This window comes from Spermophilus citellus (genome assembly GCF_964194105.1).
Source record: "Spermophilus citellus genome assembly, chromosome: 11".
Taxonomy (NCBI): Eukaryota; Metazoa; Chordata; class Mammalia; order Rodentia; family Sciuridae; genus Spermophilus; species Spermophilus citellus.
Window position 1 is genome coordinate 102,802,696 of NC_138192.1, and position 25,155 is coordinate 102,827,850.

Below are 25,155 nucleotides of genomic sequence, written 5' to 3' on the forward strand. Positions count from 1 at the left end.
ATTGAACCATCCTTGCATCCCAGGGATGAATCCTACTTGATCATGGTGCACAATTTTTTTGATGTGTTTTTGTATTCGATTCGCCAGAATTTTATTGAGGATTTTTGCATCTAGGTTCATTAGAGATACTGGTCTGTAGTTTTCTTTCTTTGAGGTGTCTTTGTCTGGTTTCGGAATCAGGGTGATGTTGGCCTCATAGAATGAATTTGGAAGAGCTCCCTCTTTTTCTATTTCCTGAAATAACTTGAAAAGTATTGGTATTAATTCTTCTTTAAAGGTTTTGTAAAACTCCGCTCTATACCCATCCGGTCCTGGGCTTTTCTTGGTTGGTAGTCTTTTGATGGCTTCTTCAATTTCATCCATTGATATTGGTCTGTTCAAATTGTGTGTATCCTCCTGACTCAGTCTGGGCAAATCATATGACTTAAGAAATTTATTGATGTCTTCACTATCTTCTATTTTGTTGGAATATAGGTTTTCAAAATAATTTCTAATTGTCTTCTGTATTTCTGTAGCATCTGTTGTGATATTGCCTTTTTCATCCCGTATGTTAGTAATTTGAGTTCTCTCTCTTCTTCTCTTCGTTAGCATGGCTAAAGGTCTGTCGATCTTATTTATTTTTTCGAAGAACCAACTTTTAGTTTTGTTAATTTTTTCAATAGTTTCTTTTGTTTCAATTTCATTGATTTCCGCTCTGATTTTAATTATTTCTTGCCTTCTGCTACATTTGCTGTTGTTTTGCTCTTCCTTTTCTAGGGCTTTGAGATGAAGTGTGAGCTCATTTATTTGTTGGTTTTTTTCTTTTTTTGAGGAATGACCACCAGGCGATGAATTTTCCTCTTAAAACTGCTTTCATTGTGTCCCATAGATTCCGATACGTTGTGTCTGTATTTTCATTTATCTCTAAGAATTTTTTGATTTCCTCCTTTATGTCTTCTGTAACCCATTGATCATTCAGTAACATATTGTTCATTTTCCATGTGATGTAGGATTTTTCCTTCCTTCTTTTATCATTGATTTCCAGTTTCATTCCATTATGATCAGATAAAATGCAAGGTATTATCTCCACCCCTTTATATTTACTGAGGGTTGCCCTATGGCATAATATATGGTCTATTTTTGAGAAGGATCCATGTGCTGCCGAGAAAAAAGTATATCCATTTGATGATGGTTGATATATTCTATATATGTCAGTTAAGTCTAGGTTATTGATTGTGATATTGAGTTCTATAGTTTCTTTATTCAACTTTTGTTTGGAGGATCTGTCCAATGGTGAGAGAGGTGTGTTGAAGTCACCCATAATTATTGTGTTGTGGTCTCTTTGATTCTTGAACTTGAGGAGAATTTGTTTTATGAATGTCGCAGCACCATTATTTGGTGCATAAATATTGATAATTGTTATGTCTTGTTGGTGAATGGTTCCTTTTAACAGTATATAATGTCCTTCTTTATCCCTTTTGATTAACTTAGTCTTGAAGTCGATTTTATTCGATATGAGGATGGCCACCCCTGCTTGCTTACGAGGACCGTGTGCGTGGTATATTTTTTCCCATCCTTTCACCTTCAGCCTGTGTATGTCTTTTCCAATCAGATGTGTCTCCTCGAGGCAGCATATTGTTGGATTTGTTTTTTTAATCCATGATACCAGCCTATGTCGCTTTATTGGAGAGTTTAAGCCATTAACATTCAGAGTTACTATTGATATATGGTTTGTACTTCCATCTATGTTTGATTATTTATCCTTTTTTAAAAAAAAATTAGTTTGTTTCTCCATGATTATCTTTCCCCTCGCCCTCTGTCTTTACTGAGGCACTTCCCACTGATGGTTTTGGTTATTGTTTTTCATTTCTTCCTCATGTAGTGTTTTGCTGAAAATGCTTTGCAATGCTGGTTTTCTGGCTGCAAATTCTTTTAACTTTTGTTTATCATGAAAGATTTTTATTTCGTTGTCATACCTGAAGCTTAATTTTGCTGGATACAGAATTCTTGGTTGGCATCCATTGTCTTTCAGTGTTTGAAATACATTGTTCCATGACCTTCTCGCTTTTAGTGTCTATGATGAAAAATCCGTTGTTAACCTTATTGGTTTACCCCTGAATGTAATATGTCTCCTTTCTCTTGTAGCTTTTAATATTTTCTCTTTGTTCTGTATATTGGATATCTTCATAACAATGTGTCTTGGTGTTGGTCTACTGTGATTTTGTGTGCTCGGTGTCCTGTATGCATCTTCAATTTGTATATCTGTTTCCTTTTTTATTTCTGGAAAGTTTTCTGTAATTATTTCATTCAGCAGATTACTCATTCCCTTGGTTTGAATCTCTGTACCTTCTTCTATCCCAATGACTTGTAAGTTTGGTTTTTTTATGTTATCCCATAACTCTTGGATGTTTTTCTCGTGATTTTTTACCAGCCTTTCTGAGTTGGCTAGACTCTTTTCAAGATGATATATTTTGTCTTCATTATCTGACGTTCTAGCTTCTACTTGCTCCACTCTGTTAGTGATACTCTCAATTGAGTTTTTAATTTGGTTTATCGTTTCCTTCATTTCTAGAATTATTGTTTGATTATTTTTTATAATCTCTATCTCCTGATAGAGATGCTTAACTTCTTCTTTTATCTGTTTATGTAATTCATTCTCAATGTGTTCTTTCACTACTTGAATTTGCTGTCTTGTATCCTCTTTAAGGTTCCATTCCATCTGTCTAAGGTGTTCCTTGAGTTCTTTATATGACCATTTTTCTGATGACTCTAGGTCCTCCTGAATATTTAGGCTGTCCTGCATTGTTTGTACTCCTTTTCTTCCTTGCTTTTTGAAGCTGCTCATGTTACTTCTTGTTCTGTTTGCTGATGAATGAATGTTTACTCCTATAAATTTATTAAATGCTGTAGCCGCAGGGTTCAATGAAGTTATCTCCTCTGCCGCAGTCTGATGACGTCAGTTCTCTGCCATGGTGGTATCTCTTGCAAATGGCGACAGTTCGTTTCCCTTTGCCGGGTGACCAATGCAACGGGTGGGTCCTTACTGTCTCTCCCAAGCCCCGTTTCAAACCTGCGGCCACTACTTATGAAGGCTCGGTAGGCATTTACCTCCGTAGGATCAGAAGGGCTGACCAGTTTTTTTAGCCGGATGGATTAGTGCTGAGTCACAGCTGTTTGTCTGCGGGAAGCAGGCGAACTGGAGCTTGAATTCAGCCGATCCGGGCTCAGTGTGTGTTCTGTGGGGCACAGACTATTCGCCCCAGATGCACGTCAGCTCAGCATTGCCTAGTGATCCATTTCTTGGCTCTCAGGGTTCTCAGCGTTCTCCCTGTGGTTTGTTTTCAGATTCTGTATAGCACAGACACCTGGTCTCCGGATCCAGGACAGAAGTCTTTCACCAAGTGCAGCTTAGCCTGCTTCCTTCTGCCTGGATATGTCCGGGGCTCTGGGAGCTCAGTCGCCCTCCGCAGGCGGCTCCCCCTCGCTGCCCCTGTTATACTCTTCCACAGCCTCCCATGCCGCAATCAGAGAAGCCTGGCAGAGATCTACCTGTACCAACGTTTGGGGCACAAATATTTATAATATTTTTCTTGTTGGATGGTTCTTTTTATCAATATATAGTGACCTTTGGCTCTTTTAATTTTGGCTTGAAGTTTGCTTTTTTATGATAAAAAAAGCTACCCCCACTTGCTTCCAGATTTCATTTGTGTGGAATATAATTTTCCATCCTTTCAATTTCAGTCTGAAAGTAACTTTCCTGGTGAGGTGTGTGTAAACAGACAACATACAGTTGAGTCTTATTTTTTAATCCAATAAGACAGTATATATCTTTTAATTGGAGAATCAAGACCATTTACAGTGTTACTACAGAGAGGTATGTGTACTTCCTGTCATTATATTTCTAATGCTTTATTTTTTCCTAATTCTCATGCTTATCTACTCTGCTAATGATATTTATCCTTTCCATGCTCACTTGGATGTTTTATCTTCTTATCCTGTGAGCAGGATTCCTTTAAGTATCTTCTTCAATGCTGTCTTAGTGGTCATGAATTTTTTATTTTTAGTTCATGTTTATCTTGGAAGGTTTTTATATTTCCTTATATCCTGAAGGATAACTTTGCAGGATATAGTAATCTGGATTGGCAGTTGCTTCCTTTCATGGTATGATATGCAAAGTTCCATGGTCTCCTGTTTTTTAGAGTTCTGAAAAACCTGTTAGTCTGATGTGTTTGTCTCCATTGATGCCTTGGCATTTCTCTCTTGCAGCTTTTAAATTTCCTTCTTTGTTCTGGATTTTTGGCATTTTAACCCTACTATAATAAAGAGAGGTTTCTTTCAAGTCTTGACTATTTGGGGTTCTAAATGTCTCCATATCTGAATGTCCATCTCATTTCCAAATTTTGGGAACTTTTATGGCATTATTTCACTAAATAGGTTATCTATGCTATTAACCTATATTCTCTAGTCCCTCCTCAAGACCAATAAATTTTTTTGAGGGGGAAAGGGGACCAGGGATTGAACTCAGGTGTGTTTAATCATTGAGCCACATTTCCAGCACCCCATTTTAAAATACTTTATTTAGAGACAGGGACTCACTAAGTTGCTGAGGCTGGCTTTGAACTCATCATCCTCCTGCCTCAGCCTCCCAAGCCTCTGGGATTACAGGAATGTGCCACTATGCCTGGCAAGGCCTGTAAATCTTAAATTACATCTTAGGAAGCAAGGGAAAAGAAGGGAAGGGAAGGGAAAGGAAGAGGAGAGGAGCAAGTGGAGAGGAAGGATGGGATAGAAATAAAGTTGAGAAAGAAAAGAAATACTGAAAAGAGTCAATTAATTAAAAATATACATAAAATTAGATGTAAATATGGAAAACAAATGAGAGAAAATAGATCAAAACCATTTACAAAAAAAATGAACTCAGAAAACAAACAAACAAAAGATTAAAATTTCTCCTTACTGAAGCAATTAAAATGTAATTAAAATTAAGCCCTTTTTTCCAGGGCTTCATTTTAGAATCCACCAGCTACAGGTAGGTGTGTAGGATATAATCAGAGTTTGTTCCTCATTAATTCCAACCCAAATAGAGAAAATTTATTAGGGGAGTTTTTATGGTGAGCTCCACTCCTCCTTAACAATAGAAAGTCCTAAGAGTATGCTATTCACTGCAAAACTAAATTCACCCTCAGTAGGCCTAGGGACAGGGCATGGCTATAGCAGAACTTCTGACCAACACACTCACCTGCAGATTTATCCTGATTGTGCTGCATTCCATATCTCAAGAGCCTCCATTTGTTTTATGGGGGTAATGGGATGGCTAGGGTCTCAGTTACCCCAACAAATCCTCCAAATACCTCTGAGCATGGGGAAGGTAGCTGCCCACCAGGTCTGGGGTTGGGTGGAGTGTGGCAGGCATGCTTTCCACCAAACCCAATCAAAGCACACCCATTCCCAATCTCATTCCACATCCATACAAACTGGACCCTTATCACAAAGCAAAGCTCAGACTGCTAATTTCAAAAGAAAAGCTGCTCCATCTTCCTCTGCATGACAATTAATCTCACTCCTACTGCCCAGAGCCTCCAACAGGTCCATTCTCCCAGCTCAATGACTTCCTTCAAGGCTGGTGCTCACCAACCCAGTGAAAAGAAAATCAGAGGTTGTTGACTCTTAGACTCTCTCTTCCTCTCTCCTCTCCACATTCTCCCCTACTCTCTCTCTGCAGGGACTTCTCATCTCCCATGCAGAAAGCCTAGACAACAAAGTCCCACCCCAGCTCTCACTGAATACACAGGAAAGTGCTGGAAATCTCTTCTCTGTTACTGCAGCTCTGCAGGATGATAGTTTCCTTATGTATTTGCCAGATGGTGGAATGTGCATTCCTTGAAATCAGTAAAATTTTTTCTTTTGGTTCACAGAAGAAGAGCTTCCCCTCCCCCACTGAACCTTCAAATACCTGACAGTAGCACAGTTTCTTTCTAAAAAAATGCTCCACCATGCCTGGTGTTTTTGAGAACTTGCCTATCAATTTAGGAAAGCTATTTGCAAAATAAAAGAAACCATATGAACTGCCTGAAGCAAAACTGTCTTATTTGTTGCTTTTATTTTTCCATTCATGCTTTCATATCCAACATTCAAACTTTGTAAAAACACATGGTGTATAAAGGAAATGCTTTAGAATTTTGCTAAAATTCAACTAATATAATAAAACTATTAAGAAATAATTGGGCTTTAATCAATGAATCCTACAAGTCTATGAAATAGTGTCACTATTCAAACAAAAAAAGGTTTGAGATACATTTTACAATCTAAGAATCTGTTTAACTATAAATAGAAACACAGCAAGTCCTGGTGTGAGAGGCACTTTAATGATGGGTGGTCTGGAGTCAGAGTGCATATATTACAGCTCACCACATATTAGCTCTATGACCTTAACAAAGTTCTTTAACCACACAGCACTTCAGTTACCTCACCTGTAAAATAAGGATGATAATAAGAGAATGTATATGTACATCTCTGTGTCTATCTCCATGTGTGTGACAGATTTACAAATCTATCTTTTGGAGTTGTTATAAAGACTGAATATGTTAATCTGTGTAAACATAATTAAGAGTTTATATAAGGGGAAATCAGAAAAGAAGGAAAGTAGATAAAAATAAAAAAGGGTAGAAGAAGGTAGATGAAAAAGGAAAACCAAACTACAGAAAAAACATACATAATAAACACTCAAAATCACAGACTATAACATCTCAAAAAAGAATCCACTAAATTATGCATTTCCCAGCAATCTGTTTATTTAAAAATACCATTATAGACCACAGTACAGAAATAGAATACTGTAAATACCAAATAAAAAGTCACTACTTATCTTTCTTTCCTACCTATTAAAAAAGGTATAATTAGAGTAGAATATTTGAAACTGTAAAGAAATATTATATCCTGAAGAGAATTATAACTTTACCTGCACGGAAAAATACTTAATTTCATCAAACCGAACTACAGTGCTCTTTGCACTACTTCTAAGCAGTAAGATATGACGCTTTGTAGATTTCATAATGTTGTTTACAGAGATTCGAATGAACAAATCGATGAAAGGTTGTGAAGTGACTGAAAATAGAATGTTTAGGAAATAAATTTTTGTTGTAATTGAACAAATACACATTATAAAATTAATTCATTATAGAATTCAGGCTAAGTCCTAAAAAAAAAAATCAACCAAGTAAACAAGGTAATTGTAAAGTATATTTAAAAAGAGAAAAGAAATCTTAAAATAATATTTTGCCCATCACTGATAGATACAATATGATATACATCATAATTTCTTTGCAAAATTTTCTACATATTAACTTCCAGGTATATGTAATATATATAACAACATAATTATGTAGAAAAATTATATAGTCAGAAAATTGTCACTTGGGAAGAATTATTTTAATTTTAAGGCAACAGAATTTGGAGCAAAGTGTTCTACTGTCAAGTTCACCTTACTATACACTCTATTTATACTGTACTGATCTGTTTCATTATCTTTCATAGTACTCCAGGCTTTAAAACAATTTTTTTTCATGATTTAATTATCTTTTACAAATCTCCACAAAAATGTTTTTAAAACTTCTGTTTATATAAAACAAACACCAAAGTCTCCATAATGAATGGTTTTATGTCATAAGTCTAAAAATAAGCATTCAGTTTATTTAAGGGACTGGTATAAAATAAATCCTTTAAAAATATTTGAGGGAAGCATATATACTACTTTCAAACAAATTAGTATTACATCCTAGATAATATCTTTTCCTTTAACTTGCATGATGATTGGAATAGATTATAGATGTTCAAAATTCTTTTGTCACTTCCACATAAAAAGTGGAGTTTACCTTCTCTGTCCTTGAATCTGAGCTGGCCTTATGATTACTGTTTGCAATGGACATGACTAGGACTGGGACTAAAATGGCATTCACCTAGGGTGTAAAATTAATAGAATACTAAAATCTTAGTAATCAAGATAAAAAATATTAACATTTTAAATTCAAAATTAGTATAGGAAAAAAATAAGCATGATGGACCACACAGAAAGAATGAAAGTTTTTCTTGGATATAATACTAATTTGTAAGTAATACATATGCTTCCTTTAAATATTTTTAAAAGATTTATTTTATATCAGTCCCTTAAATAAACTGAATGCTTATTTTTAAACTTATGGCATAAAACCACTCATTATGGAGACTTGGTGTTTCTTTTTATATAAAGAGAAGTTTTGAAAAATTCAACTAATACAGTTCAGTATTACTTGAAAAGCTCAGTAAAACACTGACATATGTATACCTGACATATGCAAAACTCAAGCACCACACACACACACACACACACACAAAAGTACATGAGACTTCCAACAATTTCAGCAACCCAACTAAGCCTAACCTTCCAGTCATCCTCACTAAAGCACCAGACATGTGAACGTGGTACTTGAGATATCACAGCCCTTTTGAACTGCCAGGTAACTACAGCTACCCAAGCTATGCTACTGTGAAGCAGAGGTACCATCAAGTGGATGCACAGATAATTATTGACAATGAAACTGCTAAAGTCTTATAGCCCTAAAAGTGTTGGAGAGGTTTGGAATGCAGCAGTGGATAACTAAAACAGTGAGATATAATCATACTATGAGTTTTAAACCCAAAGAAAGGATACTCCTCTGTGCAAAATTTCTGCAGTTCTTTACATGAACAGCCAGGCAGCCAACCTACAACCATCAAAGCAAAAACACAGATAGTAAATGCATGTTTTACAAAGTTAACTTATCTTCCACTTCACACTGAACTATATTTAAAATTTTAAGAATGAAGTTCACTTTATTATTTTTTTCTCATTAGAAATATTACTTCTCATTTAAAATATCTAGTTAATGGAAAGCATTAGAAAGAAGCAGAGAGGGAAAAAAAAGTGAGCAGGATTATGTTCCCGATAAACTTACAGGAACAAGAATACAAAGCAAAGGAATATTTCATTATAAACTTAAATCTAATTATCATTCTTTGAATTGTTTTTATTTTATAATAAAGGTGAAAATGATAAAATACAGCATACTGCATATTAAAAATAAGAAATATACTTTGTTTTGAATAAGCTCTTTTACTCAGTATCCTAAAACCACTTAATTCATTCAACAATCATTCATTGCCTACAACACGCCAGAGATCAAGAAATAGTCGTTCTCACTTTAAAAGATTTTTCTAAATGTTAAAGAAAATTGTGCTTTGTGCTTTAACCATAAATCAAATACAAAATGATTATAGGAAACTTTAATTCTAATATATACTATTAAAGTATATTTAACCATGTTTAGTATCAGAAAACAATAAAATTAGAAGAAATATTATATTAAAGGTTGTATATGACAGGAAATAAAGAAGAGGGACAAGGGAAATTCTTATACCCAGTAACTTCTCTAATAGTGCTATAAAAGAATAAAGGTATTCATTATTCTTGTAAAGGAATGCCATGATAGTTCACAGTTCCAAATATGCATAGATTCTCATGTCCTATACTCTAAACCACCCAAAACAGAATGACAGACTTTTCTGATTTTCTGCCTCAATAACAGATCCAGTGTATGTATGTCTGATGACTATGTTGGCTTTTGTTTCTGTGGGACCTTTTTGGACAGGAAAGGGGTGTGGGGTCAATTTCAAATTGAAAGTCAATCTGGCAATAAATATATAAATCAATAGAAAAGCTCAGTAAAACACTGATTCCCAGGCCCATCTTCTGGAGGAGATTCCAACTTAGCAGATCTTAGATGATGCCCAAATCAATGATTTGAAAAAGTATCCCAGGTAATTCTGATACAACTGGATTTGGGAATCTTAAGTATAAAAATCACTGTTTCTGGGGCTGGGGTTGTGGCTCAGCGGTAGAGCACTTGCCTAGCACATGCAAGGCCCTGGGTTTGATCCTCAGCACCACATAAAAGTAAACAAAATAAATGTATTGTGTACAAATAAAAATAAATATTAAAAAAATCACTGTTTCTGTGAATCAGGATGATTTCCATAATTTCAGAAACTATTATAATGTTTCTCTGACTCATAAAAAGAATAACTTCATGAGTATGTTTTCAGAGAATATCATTTTATGCACACACTCTTTGATTACCAAATTATAAATATCAATAATGCTTTATATCCAATCATAAATAATTTACACTGGGTTTTTGAGGGTTAATCATACATACCACATCCCCAAATGGCACCAAAGATGGTAGCTCAGATGGTGCTATTTCCAGTTCTTCACTCTCAGACCCTTGAAGAGTTTTTCTCAACATCTACCATGTAAATAAACAAAGGGTTTAGAAGAAAAAGAATATAACAAGATAAAAGATTAATTCAGTAATTATCTCAAGAGTATCCAGTAAGTAGCAGGTAGTCTAGGCAGTGAGATACTAATATACCTAAGAAACTCACTCCCATCCTCAATAAATTTATCAATAAGTAATCACGGAAATAAAAACATACACAATTAAATATAAAATCAATAAGGGAATCATGAAAAAGGAGAAAAGTGTATATTAGTATAAGCATGACCTAATCAGTTTGTCAAAAGACTGAACATATAGTAAGACCTATTGAAAACTATAAAAAAAAAAAAGAGTTCCAATTGGTCCTAGAATGGGAATCACCTGAATCTGAATTTCTACTCATAAATATAAGTATGTCAAAACAAAGAATACAAATGAGACCAGACAAGGCTTATGCTTCCAACATTATTTGAAAAAGCATGTCACAAACTTCAAATTTCCTAAAGGAGAGGAATAAATACAAATCCCAACAGAGTTCTCCCTGAAATTCCTGCCACAACCTATGGGGACAGAGACAAAGAGAAGAAAACTCTTAAAAGAATCTGTGGGAAAGAGCAGAGAGAAGTGGAAACCATAAAGAAAGAACAGACATAATTATCCTGAGAAAGAGAAAGTTCAAAACTAAGTACAAAAATTCTGACCAGGGGTCTAGGATTTGGAGGTATAGCAACAGCTATAGAGAAGAGAACTGAAAGAGAAGGATTACAGGTGGCTTTCTCTGGAAAGCACTACTTCTGGGCTGAGGAAGAAAGAGGTGTCCCTTGAATACATCTAGTAATGAGAAAGAAGGATGTGACAAGGGGAAATTAAGAATAACAAAATAACAAGGAACCATAGGCCACTGTATTCAACCTATCCCCTCACTTCTCATCATCTACAAGTTCATCTTTTTTTTTAACTGCACCTAAATGCATGCATAGCCCCCCCACACACACACACACGCATATATACGGCACACGTGAAGTAATTAGAAATAAGAAAACCCAGACAAACTCCATTAAAAGCTCTTATTAAAAGAAATGGGGATGACTGACAAAAATTCTGCCCTCCAAAAACAACACAAAATAGAAGTAAATTATAGCACAAATTTTCAAACTGAATTAAAGATCTTCAAACAAGCATTTGGAGATATTTTTTAATGCCTACATTCACAATTTCAACAATGTCTGAAAAGAAAAAAAAATGAGTGTGTATCAACTCAAGAAATAAATTTTCTAAAAAAGAAAAACCATCTTAGAAATAAAGACAAGGTACCCAAGATAGCATGGTTTCAAATGAAACTTGATACAGGGCACTGGAAAAGATAGGAAAACAATGAAGAGAATGAAAATGATACAGAGAAATAAGTATAAAAGATCAAGGAACAAAAATTAAAACATTTTGCAAAGTACCAAAGAAAATTTTAAAGAAAAATGATAATCACACATATGAAAAAGACATAGGAAGTATGACATGACATATTGAAACCAAACATTATCAGTTACATCAATTATATACTAAAGGAAAAGGATATTTAAATGGGCTCAAGGATTCACAAAACTCAAGTCTATGCATAAATATTATTGGGTAACCAACCATTCCAGTTTGCCCAGAACTGAGGTCTAGGACTCTGGACTTTCAGATAGGATAGTTTAGCAAGACAGTCACTCTATTAATATGAGAGATATACCTAAAATAGTGATTCAAAAAGGCAAGTGTAAAGGGACAGGTACAAATATACTAAATAAAAAGAAAACAATAAGAAAGCAGAGATCTAGACCATGACATGAGACGGTAGAATTCAGGCAAAACATCTACTGCACAAGACAAATGAGAACACTTTTTAACGCCAAAAGACATAATCAGAAATAAAGATTTAAAAGTTATACCATTTTCCCTGAGTATGCACTGCTAAAATGTGAAATCACATCACAAAGTTTTTCATTACAGTATTATTTGCAACTGCAAAATGTTGCAAACTACCTAACAGCCAAAATAGGACACTGGTTGAATAAACTATAACATATACTTAAAACAATAAGGAAGATTGCTATGAAATAACAGTGATTTACACTACTATTAAATGACAAAAGAAAAGCATATTTTGTATTACAGGGAAAAAATAAAGTACACATCTGAAGTCATATAGGAAGAATAAATCATAAACAGGTTACCAAAATTGGAAAGAAGGTGGGGTGAAGTGGAGAGAATGAGCTGAAAGGGAAAGTGATAATTTCCTAAGTATATTATTTGGTGGTTTTTACTTTTTAAAAGTGTGTTAATGTCCTATATATCAAAAATAAAATCTATAGATTGCTTTGGGTAATACAACCATTTAAACACCATTAATTCTTCTATTCCATGGAAATACCTTTCCATTTACTTGTATTCACTTCAATTTCTTTTATCAGTGTTTTGTTGTTTTCAGGGTAGAAATATTTCACCTCCTTGGATGAATTTATTTTGTTTTTTATAGCTAGTACAAATGCAACATTTCAGATAGTTTGCTATTAATGTATAAAACACTACAGATTTTTGTAGTTAATCCAGTTTCAGATTCAAGCAGTAGGAATATTCCTTCTCAGCAAGGTGAGTTTCTAAGAGAATTCACTAAAATTCAACATCTGACAGTAAAATCATAATAGAGATACAGAAATTCAAAAGCTTTAGCCAGAGAACAAGAAATATATTTGAGATGCATCAGCTTTGTTCCTTGCAGAGAAGAGGGATAACTGAGGCAGAAAGAGAAAAAAGTACTGTGAATAAATTTGGCATGGGAGAATCTGGGGAGTAAAAGTGGCTATCTTAACCAACCCAGAGGTGGTGGGGCAAGCTCAAAATCTCTCTGCAGGCAAGTGGAAAGTTGAAGTAGAAGTAATTTGCAGGTGGCCATGTGGCAGTTTTCAGTGACAGGAGTTCATAAGTTCATAAAAAGTACTGCCAGTCTGCCATGGGAGCCAGAAATAGGCACAGACAGGATTGTGTCCCTGGAGATTCAGGCTGGGGACAGTGGGAGGAGAAAGGCTTGCTTTCCCTTTGTTTCTGGTGTTTCATGTGACCAGGTTGGGAAAGGCCAGAAACTGGTCAGATAGATATGTCTGAACTCCATGTCTAATCCTGGTAAATCCACATCCATGGTAGTGAAATACATGGAGAGGATTCTATAAGTGGAGTTTTCAGGAGGTCCCTGAGACCCAGACACCCAGCAGAGACTGGCATTTGCACAGCAACAGGAGTATGGACCTAATCTCTCTGGAATAAATACCTCCCAATGAACTTAAAAGAACAGTCAGAACTAAACCCAGCTGCTGGAAGTTTCCATTTAGAACTCTGCATCAGCCCTGGGACAGCATGGACCTTCCCATCCAGACAAAACTCCAACTGTCAGTACTCCCCAACCTGTACTACCCTACACCATAAGATAGGAAGCAGAGAGCTACTACAACATATGCCAGTTCCAGGCCACACAGCCTGGCATCTTGGTGAGAAACATAAAGAGGTCAGTCCTTGATCCAAGGGATTCATAGCCCACGAAGAAATGCACAGAAGGATGAAACAGCATAGGCAGTGACATGCATCCTTGCAAAACAGTTTTTAACCATCTCAGTGCAGACAAGCCCTTCATTTTTCATTGAGAATTTTTTCTCTAGGTTTTTCTCCATCTCTGTCTCTTTTACTTGTTTTTTTTTTACTCTATTTTACTCTGTGTGTTATCACTGCACTAATCTGTTTGATAATTTTTCTTTCACTTTAATCATATTTTAATTACCTCTTTATTATTTAGCCTTTTTTTTAACTTTGGAAGGGCAGATTCTTTGTGGGTTCGTTTTGGTTTGATTTTTTGTTTATCTGTTTTTGTTCCTCTCATTATGTCCTCCTCACTTTCTTTCTCCTCTAATAGCCAAATTCTTTTGTTTCCTCTTCCTCTTTATATTATTATTTTTAGTTATTTTCATTCTTCATTCTTCGTAGCATTATCTGTAATTGTTCCGTTGCTTCCTCTCTGTTCACTTTTTAAATATTTTTAAACTTTCTCATGCCTGCCTACTTCATTTTCTCTTCACTTAAGTAACTGTAACTTTACTGTCTGTCAGCTATTCTACAAACTGTCTGTCTGTAGAATTCTTGCCCCCACCATTCATGTTGTTGTGATTATTAGTATGATGGAGGATACAGTTTACAGCTGTTGTTAAAGGAGAAAATGTAGTTCACAGGTATTTGTTACTGATACTGATGTTAAATGCTGACAACACCATTCCTTTCAATGTGGCAATCAGTGTTATAGACATCAAAGTAGGCACCAGACATTTATTTTAAGGCTGTGTATTAGTCATTACCGTTATTGCTACTGCTTGCCCCTCCTTTTTCTAAAAGGGTCTGAGCAGTGACTGAGAAATTACAAGTTCACAGGGTAGAGATCCTACTGCAGAGCTACAACTCAGCCAAATATCAGTGAACCTCACTCCATGCACAAACTAGTCCCATTTGAGATCCAACAATACTTCAACACAAAGAATAGGGGAGATAAAAACTCCAAACCAAAACCAGGTCCCAAGTATAAAGAGCTATAAGATGACCTCAGTTCCCACTCCTGGATATCTACTCATACAGCGGGAAAAAAAAAAATAGAAGTCACAAAGTTGAGGTAGAAGTAATTTGCAGGTGGAAAATAGCTTAGAAAAACCCAGAGGATTGCAGAAGCTCTCTAAGAATAAATTAAATCAGTTGTTCAACAGCAGAAAAGTTAGTGGCACTGGAGAATAATTGATTTAAACTGAGTAGCATTGGAGACTCAAATTAATACTCAGATACATGGAGCTTAGAGGTTAAAGCTAAAAGATACAAAGAACACAGAACTTACCACACACACACACACACACACACACACACACACACACACACAAAATAACTATACACCTAAAGAAGAGGAATCCATCTCAACAGATGAGCAAATTCAAGACCTCTGAAAACATGAAGGAACAGCTAAGCCCCTACCATTTATAATTCCCCAACAAAGGAACCCATAGATACAGAAGTGGATGAAATTCCACTTTTATAAAAGACTATAAAAAATGATTATTGAAAGGTTTGATCCATTAAAAGAATTGAGGAAAAGCAAATACAGAAGGTAAAAGGCCATTTCAATTTAAAAAAAAAAAAAGAGTAACTAAAAATATTCAGAACTTTTTGAAAATAAAACATAATGAATCAAATAAAAACTTCCATTTGAAAGTATGACCAACAGATTAGATTATGTAGAAAATAGACCTTTGGGCCTCAAAGACAGAACTTCATGCTTTGAAGAGAGTATATAAACTTGAATACTCAGGATGCAATAAAGGAAAAAAAATACAACAAGAATATATAAGAACTCTGGGACAGCAAAAGACAAAATTTAAGAGTCATTGGGTTAGAAGAGACCCTGAAGATACAGGCAATGGCATTAAGAAACATTTTTGTGGACAGTAGATAACTCCCCGGTCATTGGTTGATCCTGCAGAGTCAGCAAAAGCCAAGCCTGGGGGGAAAAATTCCTTTTCAAAAAGGCAAGGATGTTATTAACACTTGGCTCATACACTAACAGTTTTCAGACATTCCAGGACAATAGGCTCCCTAGGTGTGGCAGGATAATAGAAGAATGTTCCCAGCACTGCAACAGTAGGATAGCTACAAAAATGTTACTAGCTCAGTAACTTTTTAGTGCACAAAGAAACCTCTTGATAACTCACAAGCCTTAAACTATTTACAATGCCCCTATAGTTAACTTCGTGATTATGAGACCCTACATAATAAACTTGCAGAGTGAGTTCTGAGTCACTGTTCCTCCATCAGAGTGAACTGTCCTACCTGGACCTAGCTTTACTTAAAAATATCTGTGTGTTTTCTTTGTCTTGGTATTTTTCTCCATCTCTCATTGCCCCTACTCAAGATCCTTTGTTGATACTGTGAGGGTGGCAGCACATTTTCAGTGAGATAATAGCAGAAAAATTTCCCACCTTTAGAAATGAGAGGAACTAAATATCAAAGGCATTGACAAATTTCTATAATCATATAATTTGCCCAAATTGAACCAGAATGATATATACAATTTAAACCGATCAATTTTAAGTGATGCCATCAAAAGTCTTCCAACCAAGAAAAGCCCAGGACCAGATGCACACCCAGCCGAGTTCTACAAGACCTTTAAAAGAAGAACTAATACTGATACTCTTCAACTTATTTCAGGATACAGAAAAAGAGGGAGCACCTCCAAACTCATTCTATGAGACAAATATCATCCTGATTCCAAAACCAGGCTAAGACACATCAAAAAAAGAAAATTTCAGACCAATATCTCTAATGAACATAGATGCAAAAATTCTCAATAAAATTCTGGCAAATCGATTACAAAAACATATCAAAAAGATCGTGCACCATGATCAAGTGCGATTCATCCCATAGATGCAAAGTTGGTTCAACATATGGAAATCAATAAGTGTAATTCATTACATCAATAGACTTAAAGATAAGAATCATATGATCATCTCAATAGATGCAAAAAAAAAGCATCTGACAAAATACAACACTTCTTCATGTTCAAAACACTAGAAAAATTAGGGATAACAGAAACATATCACAACATCATAAAGGCTATCTATGCTAAGCCCCAGGCCAACATCATTCTAAATGGATAAAAACTGAAGGTATTCCATCTAAAAACTGGAACAAGATAGGAATGCACTATTTCACCACTTCTATTTAACATAGTTCTTGAAACACTGGCCAGAGCAATTAGACAGGCAAAAGAAATTAAAGAGATACACATAGGAAAAGAAGAACTCAAATTGGCACTACTTGCTGATGATGATTCTATACCTAGAAGACCCAAAAGTTCCACCAGAAAACTTTGAGAACTAGTAAATGAATTCATCAAAGTACCAGGATATAAAATAAAATAAACACCCATAAATCAAAGGCATTTCTGTATATCAGTGACAAATCCTCAGAAAGGAAAACAAAGAAAACCACCCCATTTACAATAGCCTCAAAAAAAAAAAAAACACTTGGAATCAACTTAATGAAATAGGTGAAAGATCTATATAATGAAAACTATATAACCCTAAAGAAATAAGTCAAAGAAGACCTTAGAAGATGAAAAGATCTACCTTGCTCTTGGATAGGCAGAATTAATATTATCAAAATGACCATCCTTTGAAAAGCACTATACAGATTAAATGCAATTCCAATCAAAATCCCAATGAGGTTCCTCATAGAAATAGAAAATGCAATCAAGAAATTAATCTGGAAAAATAAGAGACCCAGAATAACTAAAGCAATCCTTAGCAAGAAATAAGTCAAAGAAGACCTTAGAAGATGAAAAGATCTATCTTGCTCTTGGATAGGCAGAATTAATATTATCAAAATGACCATCCTTTGAAAAGCACTATACAGATTAAATGCAATTCCAATCAAAATCCCAATGAGGTTCCTCATAGAAATAGAAAATGCAATCAAGAAATTCACCTGGAAAAATAAGAGACCCAGAATAACTAAAGCAATCCTTAGCAGGAGAGTGAAGTAGGCGGCATCACTATACCAGACCTTAAACTATACTACAGAGCAATAGTAACAAAAACAGCAAGTTATTGGCGCCAAAACAGATTGGTAGACCAATGGTACAGTACAGAACAGAGGACATAGAGACTAACCCACAAAATTACAATTATATTAGAAAGGTTACAAAAACATGCATTGGAGAAAAGATAGCTTCTTCAACAAATGGTACTGGAGAAACTGGAAATCCATATGAAACAAAATGAAATTAAACCCTATCTCTCACCATGCACAAAACTCAACTCAAAATGAATCAAGGACCTAGGAATAAAACCAGAGAACCTGCGTCTAATAGAAGAAAAAGTAGGCCCTAATTTCCATCATGTGGGATTAGGCCCCAACTTCCTTAATAAGCCTCCTTTGGTGCAAGAATTAAAATCAAAAATCAATAAATGGGATGGACTCAAACTAAAAAGTTTCTTCAGCAAAAGAAACAGTGAGGTGAATAGAGAGCCTACATCTGGGAGCAAATCTTTAGCCCTCACACATCAGATAGAGCACTAATCTCTAGGGTATGTAAAGAACTCAAAAAGCCAAGCACCAAAAAAAAAAAAAAAAAAAAAGAAAGAAACCCACAAAAAAACAAATAAATAAATGGGCCAATGACCTGAACAGACACTTCTCAGTAAAGGATATATAATCAATCAACAAATATATGAAAAAAAAATGTTCATCATTGCTAGCAATTAGAGAAATGTAAATCAAAACCACTCTAAGATTTCATCTCATTCCAGTCAGAATGGCAGCTATTATGAAGACAAACAACAATTAGTTTGATGAGAATATGGGGAAAAGGTACACTCATATACTGAGGGTGGAACTGCAATTTGGTGCAGCCAATATGGAAAGAAGTATGGAGATTTCTTGGAAAATTGGAAATGGAACCAACATTTGACTCAGCTATCCCTCTCCTCAGTCTATACCTAAATGACTTAAAAACAGCATACTAGAGGGACACAGCCTCATCAATGTTTATAGCAGCACAATTCAAACAACTAAACTGTGGAACCAACCTAGATGCCCTTCAATAGATGGATAAAAAATATGGCATATATACATAATGGAATATTACCCAGCAACAAAAGAGAATACAACTATGGCATTTGCAGGTAAATGGATGGAGTTAGAGAAGATAATGCTAAATGAAGTTAGCCAATCCTCCCAAACCAAATGCTGAATGTTTTCTCTGATATAAGGAGGCTGATTCATAATGGGGTAGGGAGAAGGAGCATAGGAGGAATAGATGAACTCTTGATAGGGCAGAGGGGTGGAAGGGGAAAGGGAGTGGGTGTGGTGTTAGCAATGATGGTGAATGTGATGGACATTACTATCCAAAGTACATGTATGAAGACATGAATTGGTCTGAATATACTTTGTACACAACCAGAGATATGAAAAATTGTGTTCTATATGTATAATAAGAATTATAATGCATTCTGCTGTCATATATAAATTTTAAAAAATAGTTTAAAAAAGAAATGAGAGGAACTATTCACATCCAGGAGGCATACAGAAATCCAAATAGACAAAATTTAAAAAGAACTGCTCTCCGAGCTGGGGATGTGGCTCAAGTGGTAGCGTGCTTGCATGGCATGTGTGGGGTGCTGGGTTCGATCCTCAGCACCACATAAAAATAAAACAAAGATGTTGTGTCCAGCAAAAACTAAAGAATAAATATTAAAAAAATTTTTTTCTCTCTCTCTCTTAAAAAAAAAAGAACTGCTCTAAGACACACTATAATTAAAATGCCTTACATAGAAAAAAGTAAAGAATATTAAAGGCTTCAGGAGAAAAATTTTAGGTCACATTTAGAGGTAAAGCAGTGAGAATCATTCTGACTTTTCAATTGAGACCATATAGTCAAGGAGGGCTTAGAATGAGATATTTCAAGCTCTGGGGGGGGGGGGGGACAATTGCCAGTCACGATTGTTATATTTAGCAAAGCTATCTTTCTAAACAGGATGATAAATAAAAACATTTCATGGTAAGAATTCCTGACCACTAAGGAGGCTCTACCAAAAATTACTTAGGAAAATACTACATTCAAAAATAACTCAAAAACAAGCCCCTAAGCCCCAAAATGGAAAAGTTCTATAATAGAGTAATTAACTAAATGAAAATTAAGACTGAATGAAATACAACAGACATGATGACACGATTCTATATTTAGAAGACCCCATAAAACTTCACCAGAAGACATTTAGAACTCATAAATGAATTCAGCAAAGTAACAAGATATGAAATTAACACCCATAAATCAATTGCATTCCTATACATCATTGATAAATCCACTTAAAGAGAAATTATGAAAACCATTCCATTCATAATAGCCTCAAAGAAAATAAAATATTTGGGAATCAATCTAATGAAAGAGGTGAAAAACTTCTACAATGAAAACTATAGACCACTAAAGAAAGAAATTGAAGAAGACCTTAGAAGATGGAAAGCTCTCCCATGTCATTGGATAGGCATAATTAATATTGTCAAAATGGCCATACTACCAAAAGTGCTATATAAATATAATGCAATTCATATTAAGGCCCCAATGATGTTCTTCATAGAACTAGAAAAAGCAATCATGAAATTCATTTGGAAAAATAAGAGGCCTAGAATAGCCAAAGTAGGGCTGGGGATGTGGCTCAAGCGGTAGCGCGCTCGCCTGGCATGCCTGCGGCCCGGGTTCGATCCTCAGCACCACATACCAACAAAGATGTTGTGTCCACCGAGAACTAAAAAAAATAAATATTAAAAATTCTCTCTCTCTCTCTCTCTCTCTCTCTCTCTCTCTCTCTCTCTCTCTCTCTCTCCTCTCTCACTCTCTCTTTAAAAAAAAAAAAAGAATAGCCAAAGTAATGCTCAGTGAGAAAAATGAATCAGGAGGCATCACAATACCAGATGTTAGATTATACTACAGAGCTATAGTAACAAAAATGACATGGTATTGGCACCAAAATAGACATGAAAACCAATGGTACGGGGCTGGGGATGTGGCTTAAGCAGTAGCGCGCTCACCTGGCAAGCGCAGGGCACTGGGTTTGATCCTCAACACCACATAAAAATGAAGAATAAAGATATTGTGTCCACCTAAAAAAAACTAAAAAATAAATATTTTTAAAAAAACCAATGGTACAAAATAGAAGACACAGAGACAAATCCACATCAATACAGTTATCTCATACTAGAAAAAGGTGCCATGTTGAGAGCCACAGCCAAAGGGGCCCCAGCAAACTTCCAGCTGCCAGCAACCAGCTGCCAGCTGATGATTGGCTCACAGCGGCCCCAGCAACATCTAGCTGATTGGCTCCTCTGCGGTGATGTTCATTGGGCTGTTTTCCTGCCCTTCAGACTGCCAGCTGATGATTGGCTCACAGCGGCCCCAGCAACATCTAGCTGATTGGCTCCTCTGCGGTGATGTTCATTGGGCTGTTTCCCTGCCCTTCAGACTGCCAGCTGATGATTGGCTCACAGCGGCCCCAGCAACATCTAGCTGATTGGCTCCTCCACGGAGCTGCTCATTGGGGGACTTCTTTGGCTCCGCCCACGCAACCCAGCCAATCAGCCTCAAGAACAGGAGGATTGTGGGAGGTGGTGAGGTTTGTGTGGGGGTGAGAGGCTTGTGGGAAGCCGGTGGTGGCAGTTGGGCTCTGAGGGGTTTTCCCTGAGGAGCTGTTTTGTTTGGCGTTTGTAGTTCTAAAAATAAAGTTAGTTTCTTTTGACAAGTGGCTCCTGAATTGTGCCCAGCCAGACTGCGGCATTTGGTGGCCCGTACGGGGAGCGACTGAGGGTAAGTAAACTGCTCGCCCCTGAGGGCAGGGCGAGAGGATGGATAGCCATTCTAAGTTTCCTTTTTTGTTTTGCATCATTTTTGTTTTAACTTGCCTGTTCCTGGAGATGAGTGAGACGGAAGAAAAACCGCTCACATCTGAGGAAAAACTATTTGCGTCTGAGGAACAGATAGGGAGAAAGGACGGATGCACATGTCAGGAAGATAGAAAGGCTGATATAATGATTTTGTGTGGTTCCATTTTTATTGCATTCTGTCTCGGTTTTGTTTGGCATCATCTTGTTGGGTTGTATTATAGTAGAAACACGGGATCAGAAATTAGTAAAAAACAAACCAAAAGACTGTTAAGTAAATTGTTAGAGGAAGGAGGCATCGCAGTAAAATCAAGAACAGTCAGGGCATACGTTGATACAATACAACAATGTAGCCCATGGCTTTTTAAGGAGGAGTTGTTAGATATATCACAATGGAACCATCATGGTGAAGATTTAAAAAGAATAGAAAAGAACAACCCAGGGACTCTGCCAGTTGGCACATTGACATTGTGGGCGTTGGTATCTGGTTTGCTTAGTCCAAAGCCTTCAATTCAGACAAAGGTAGAGGAAGGAGAAGACATATTGATTCAAGTAAAAGAGAAGGTCTCTCAAGTTAGTCAGAAAGAGGAAAAAATTCAAGTAAAAGAGAAGGTCTTTCGAGCTAGTGAGACAGAGGAAGGAAGTTTAGAGCAGAAAAAGCCATCAGGGGAAAAGTTACAACAGGAGACTGCTAATAACACCTTTCTATCAGAGAGTGTAAGTGTCCAACCATCAGCACCACCTCTACAGGAGACTGCTACTAACAGCATTCTATCACCAGAGGACATAAGTGTCCAATCAACAGCACCACCTCCATATGCTAGGAGACTCCCAACCCCCGCAGTTGATAGTTGGGATCCTGAGACAGGATCTCAAGTATGCCCTGTATTTGAGGTAGGAGGGCAGCGAATTTACCAGGGTTTAAATTTCAAAACAGTGAAGGAGCTAAAAGAGGCTGTAACAACCTATGGTCCTCAAGCACCCTTCACTGTAAGCTTGGTCGAATCCATTAACAACTTGAACATGACGCCAGCAGATTGGGCTAATATGTGTAAAGCTGTGCTAAATGGAGGACAATACTTGTTATGGAAGGTTGCCAATGAGGAATTTTGCAAGGAGACAGCTAGGCGAAATGCAGCAGCTGGTTATTCTCAGAGAAATCTAGATATGTTGTTAGGAAAGGGACCTTATGAGGATCTGCAGCAACAAATTGCATATGATCCTGGCGTATACTCACAAATTGCTGTAGATACAGTTAAGGCATGGAAGACTTTACAAGGACATGGAGGTTTACAAGGTCAATTATCTAAGATAATACAAGGAGCTAATGAACCTTACGCTGAATTTGTAGATAGGCTTATTCAAACAGCTACCAGAAATTTTGGGAATACAGAACAAGCAATGCCATTAATAAAACAACTGGCTTATGACCAAGCAAATCGTTGGTGCAGAGATATCATTAGACCATGGAAACAGGAAGATTTAAACACATATATTAAATTATGTAGAGACATTAATGAACAAGAGCAAGTCATGGCAGCTGCAGTAAAACAGGCTTTAGATGCCAGAGACATTAATGAACAAGGGCAAATTGTGGCAGCTGCAGTAAAACAGGCTTTATATACCAGGCCAAGAACATGTTACAATTGTCAACAAACAGGACATTTTAAAAGGAATTGCCCCATAGGAGGAGGGTTTAACAAAACTAGGTATCAAAGGAGTAGAATACCGGGTATTTGCCCACGATGCCGTAGAGGGAGACATTGGGCTAATGAATGCCGTTCTCAAACCACCATAGAGGGTACTCCATTACATTGGGCTAATGAATACCGTTCTCAAACCACCATAGAGGGTACTCCATTAAAAAACGAACAAGGACAAGGTGTTTATCCACAATATCGTGGACAAAGGCATCGGGCTCCGTTGCCAAAAAATGGACAGGGGGCCCCAATGCTCCGGGGCCCCAAACCACAAATATACGGAGCACTGGAGGAACCCAGCAACCCCATCAGGGTAGTGACCAGGACACACTGTCCATCAGATCCCTCATCAGACAAACCAGAGGGAGCGCAGGGTTGGACATCTGCGCCTCCGCCAGATCAGTACTAACTCCAGAGATGGGAGTTCAAATCATTCCCACAGGGGTAAAAGGACCTCTTCCCAAAGGAACAGTAGGCTTATTATTGGGACGCAGCTCTTCTACTCTAAAAGGACTTTTGATAAGTCCTGGGGTAATTGATCCCGATTATGAAGGTGAAATAAAAATTATAGCCAGTTCTCCAAAGGGTATATCAGTAATTTCACCAGGAGATAGAATAGCACAGTTACTAATAATACCAAGCCTACATGATAAATTTTCCAGTCATGCTGTAGAAAGAGGTTCCAAGGGATTAGGCTCCACAGGTGTAGATTGGGCTATGCTTTCTTTAAATTTAGATTCTCGCCCCATGCTAAAACTAAATATTCAAGGACATGAATTTAATGGGCTACTGGATACAGGTGCAGACCTTAGCATCAACTCTCGTCAAGAATGGCCAAAACATTGGCCATTACAACAAGCCACTCAAACGCTTCGAGGCCTAGGAGTGGCGACTAATCCCGATAGAAGCGCAATGGTATTAGATTGGAAGGATCCTGAAGGATGTGAAGGAACTATACAGCCATATGTATTGGATCATCTTCCCGTAAATTTATGGGGACGAGATGTCTTAGATCAATTAGGTTTGACATTAACAAATAACATCAATCAAAATGCACCCACTATTATGGCTAGACAAGGTTTTAGGAAAGGAAAAAGATTAGAAAAACAAGAACAAGGTATAGCAGCACCAATACAAATAGATCAAGAAACAGACAGACATGGGTTGGATTTTCACAAAGGGCCACTGAGACAATAAAAATTACATGGAAAACAGAAAGACCAGTATGGGTTCCTCAGTGGCCCTTGACTAAAGAAAAGATACAAGTAGCCCATGATCTGGTCAAACAACAATTAGCAGAAGGACATATACAACCTTCTGTATCTCCCCATAATACTCCCATTTTTGTCATCAAAAAGAAATCTGGTAAATGGAGATTATTGCAAGACTTAAGAGCCATTAATAATGAAATGGTCATTATGGGACCTGCTCAATCGGGGATTCCTCAATTGTCTGCTTTGCCAAAAACTTGGTATGTTTTAGTTATAGATATTAAAGATTGTTTTTTTTCAATTCCAATTCATCCTGAGGATAGTCCACGTTTTGCATTTACTATCCCTGCACTAAATCATGAAGGTCCTGATCAGAGATATGAATGGAAAGTACTCCCTCAAGGGATGGCTAACAGCCCAACTATGTGTCAAATTTATGTTAACAAAGTAATCCAGCCACTTAGAAATCAAAATCCTGAACTA

At 36.6% G+C, this 25,155-nt stretch overlaps 1 protein-coding gene across 1 annotated transcript in view; it reads right to left on the bottom strand.

The window, feature by feature from the left end:
• The window catches only part of C2CD6 (C2 calcium dependent domain containing 6), a gene marked incomplete at both ends in the record, with an annotated part of 178,613 nt that overhangs the window by 126,475 nt on the left and 26,983 nt on the right, over positions 1-25,155 (bottom strand). The window contains 3 exon segments of the mRNA XM_081261738.1: positions 6,938-7,083; positions 8,666-8,717; positions 10,209-10,298. Of these exon segments, the coding sequence (XP_081117864.1) occupies positions 6,938-7,083; positions 8,666-8,717; positions 10,209-10,298 (288 nt within the window).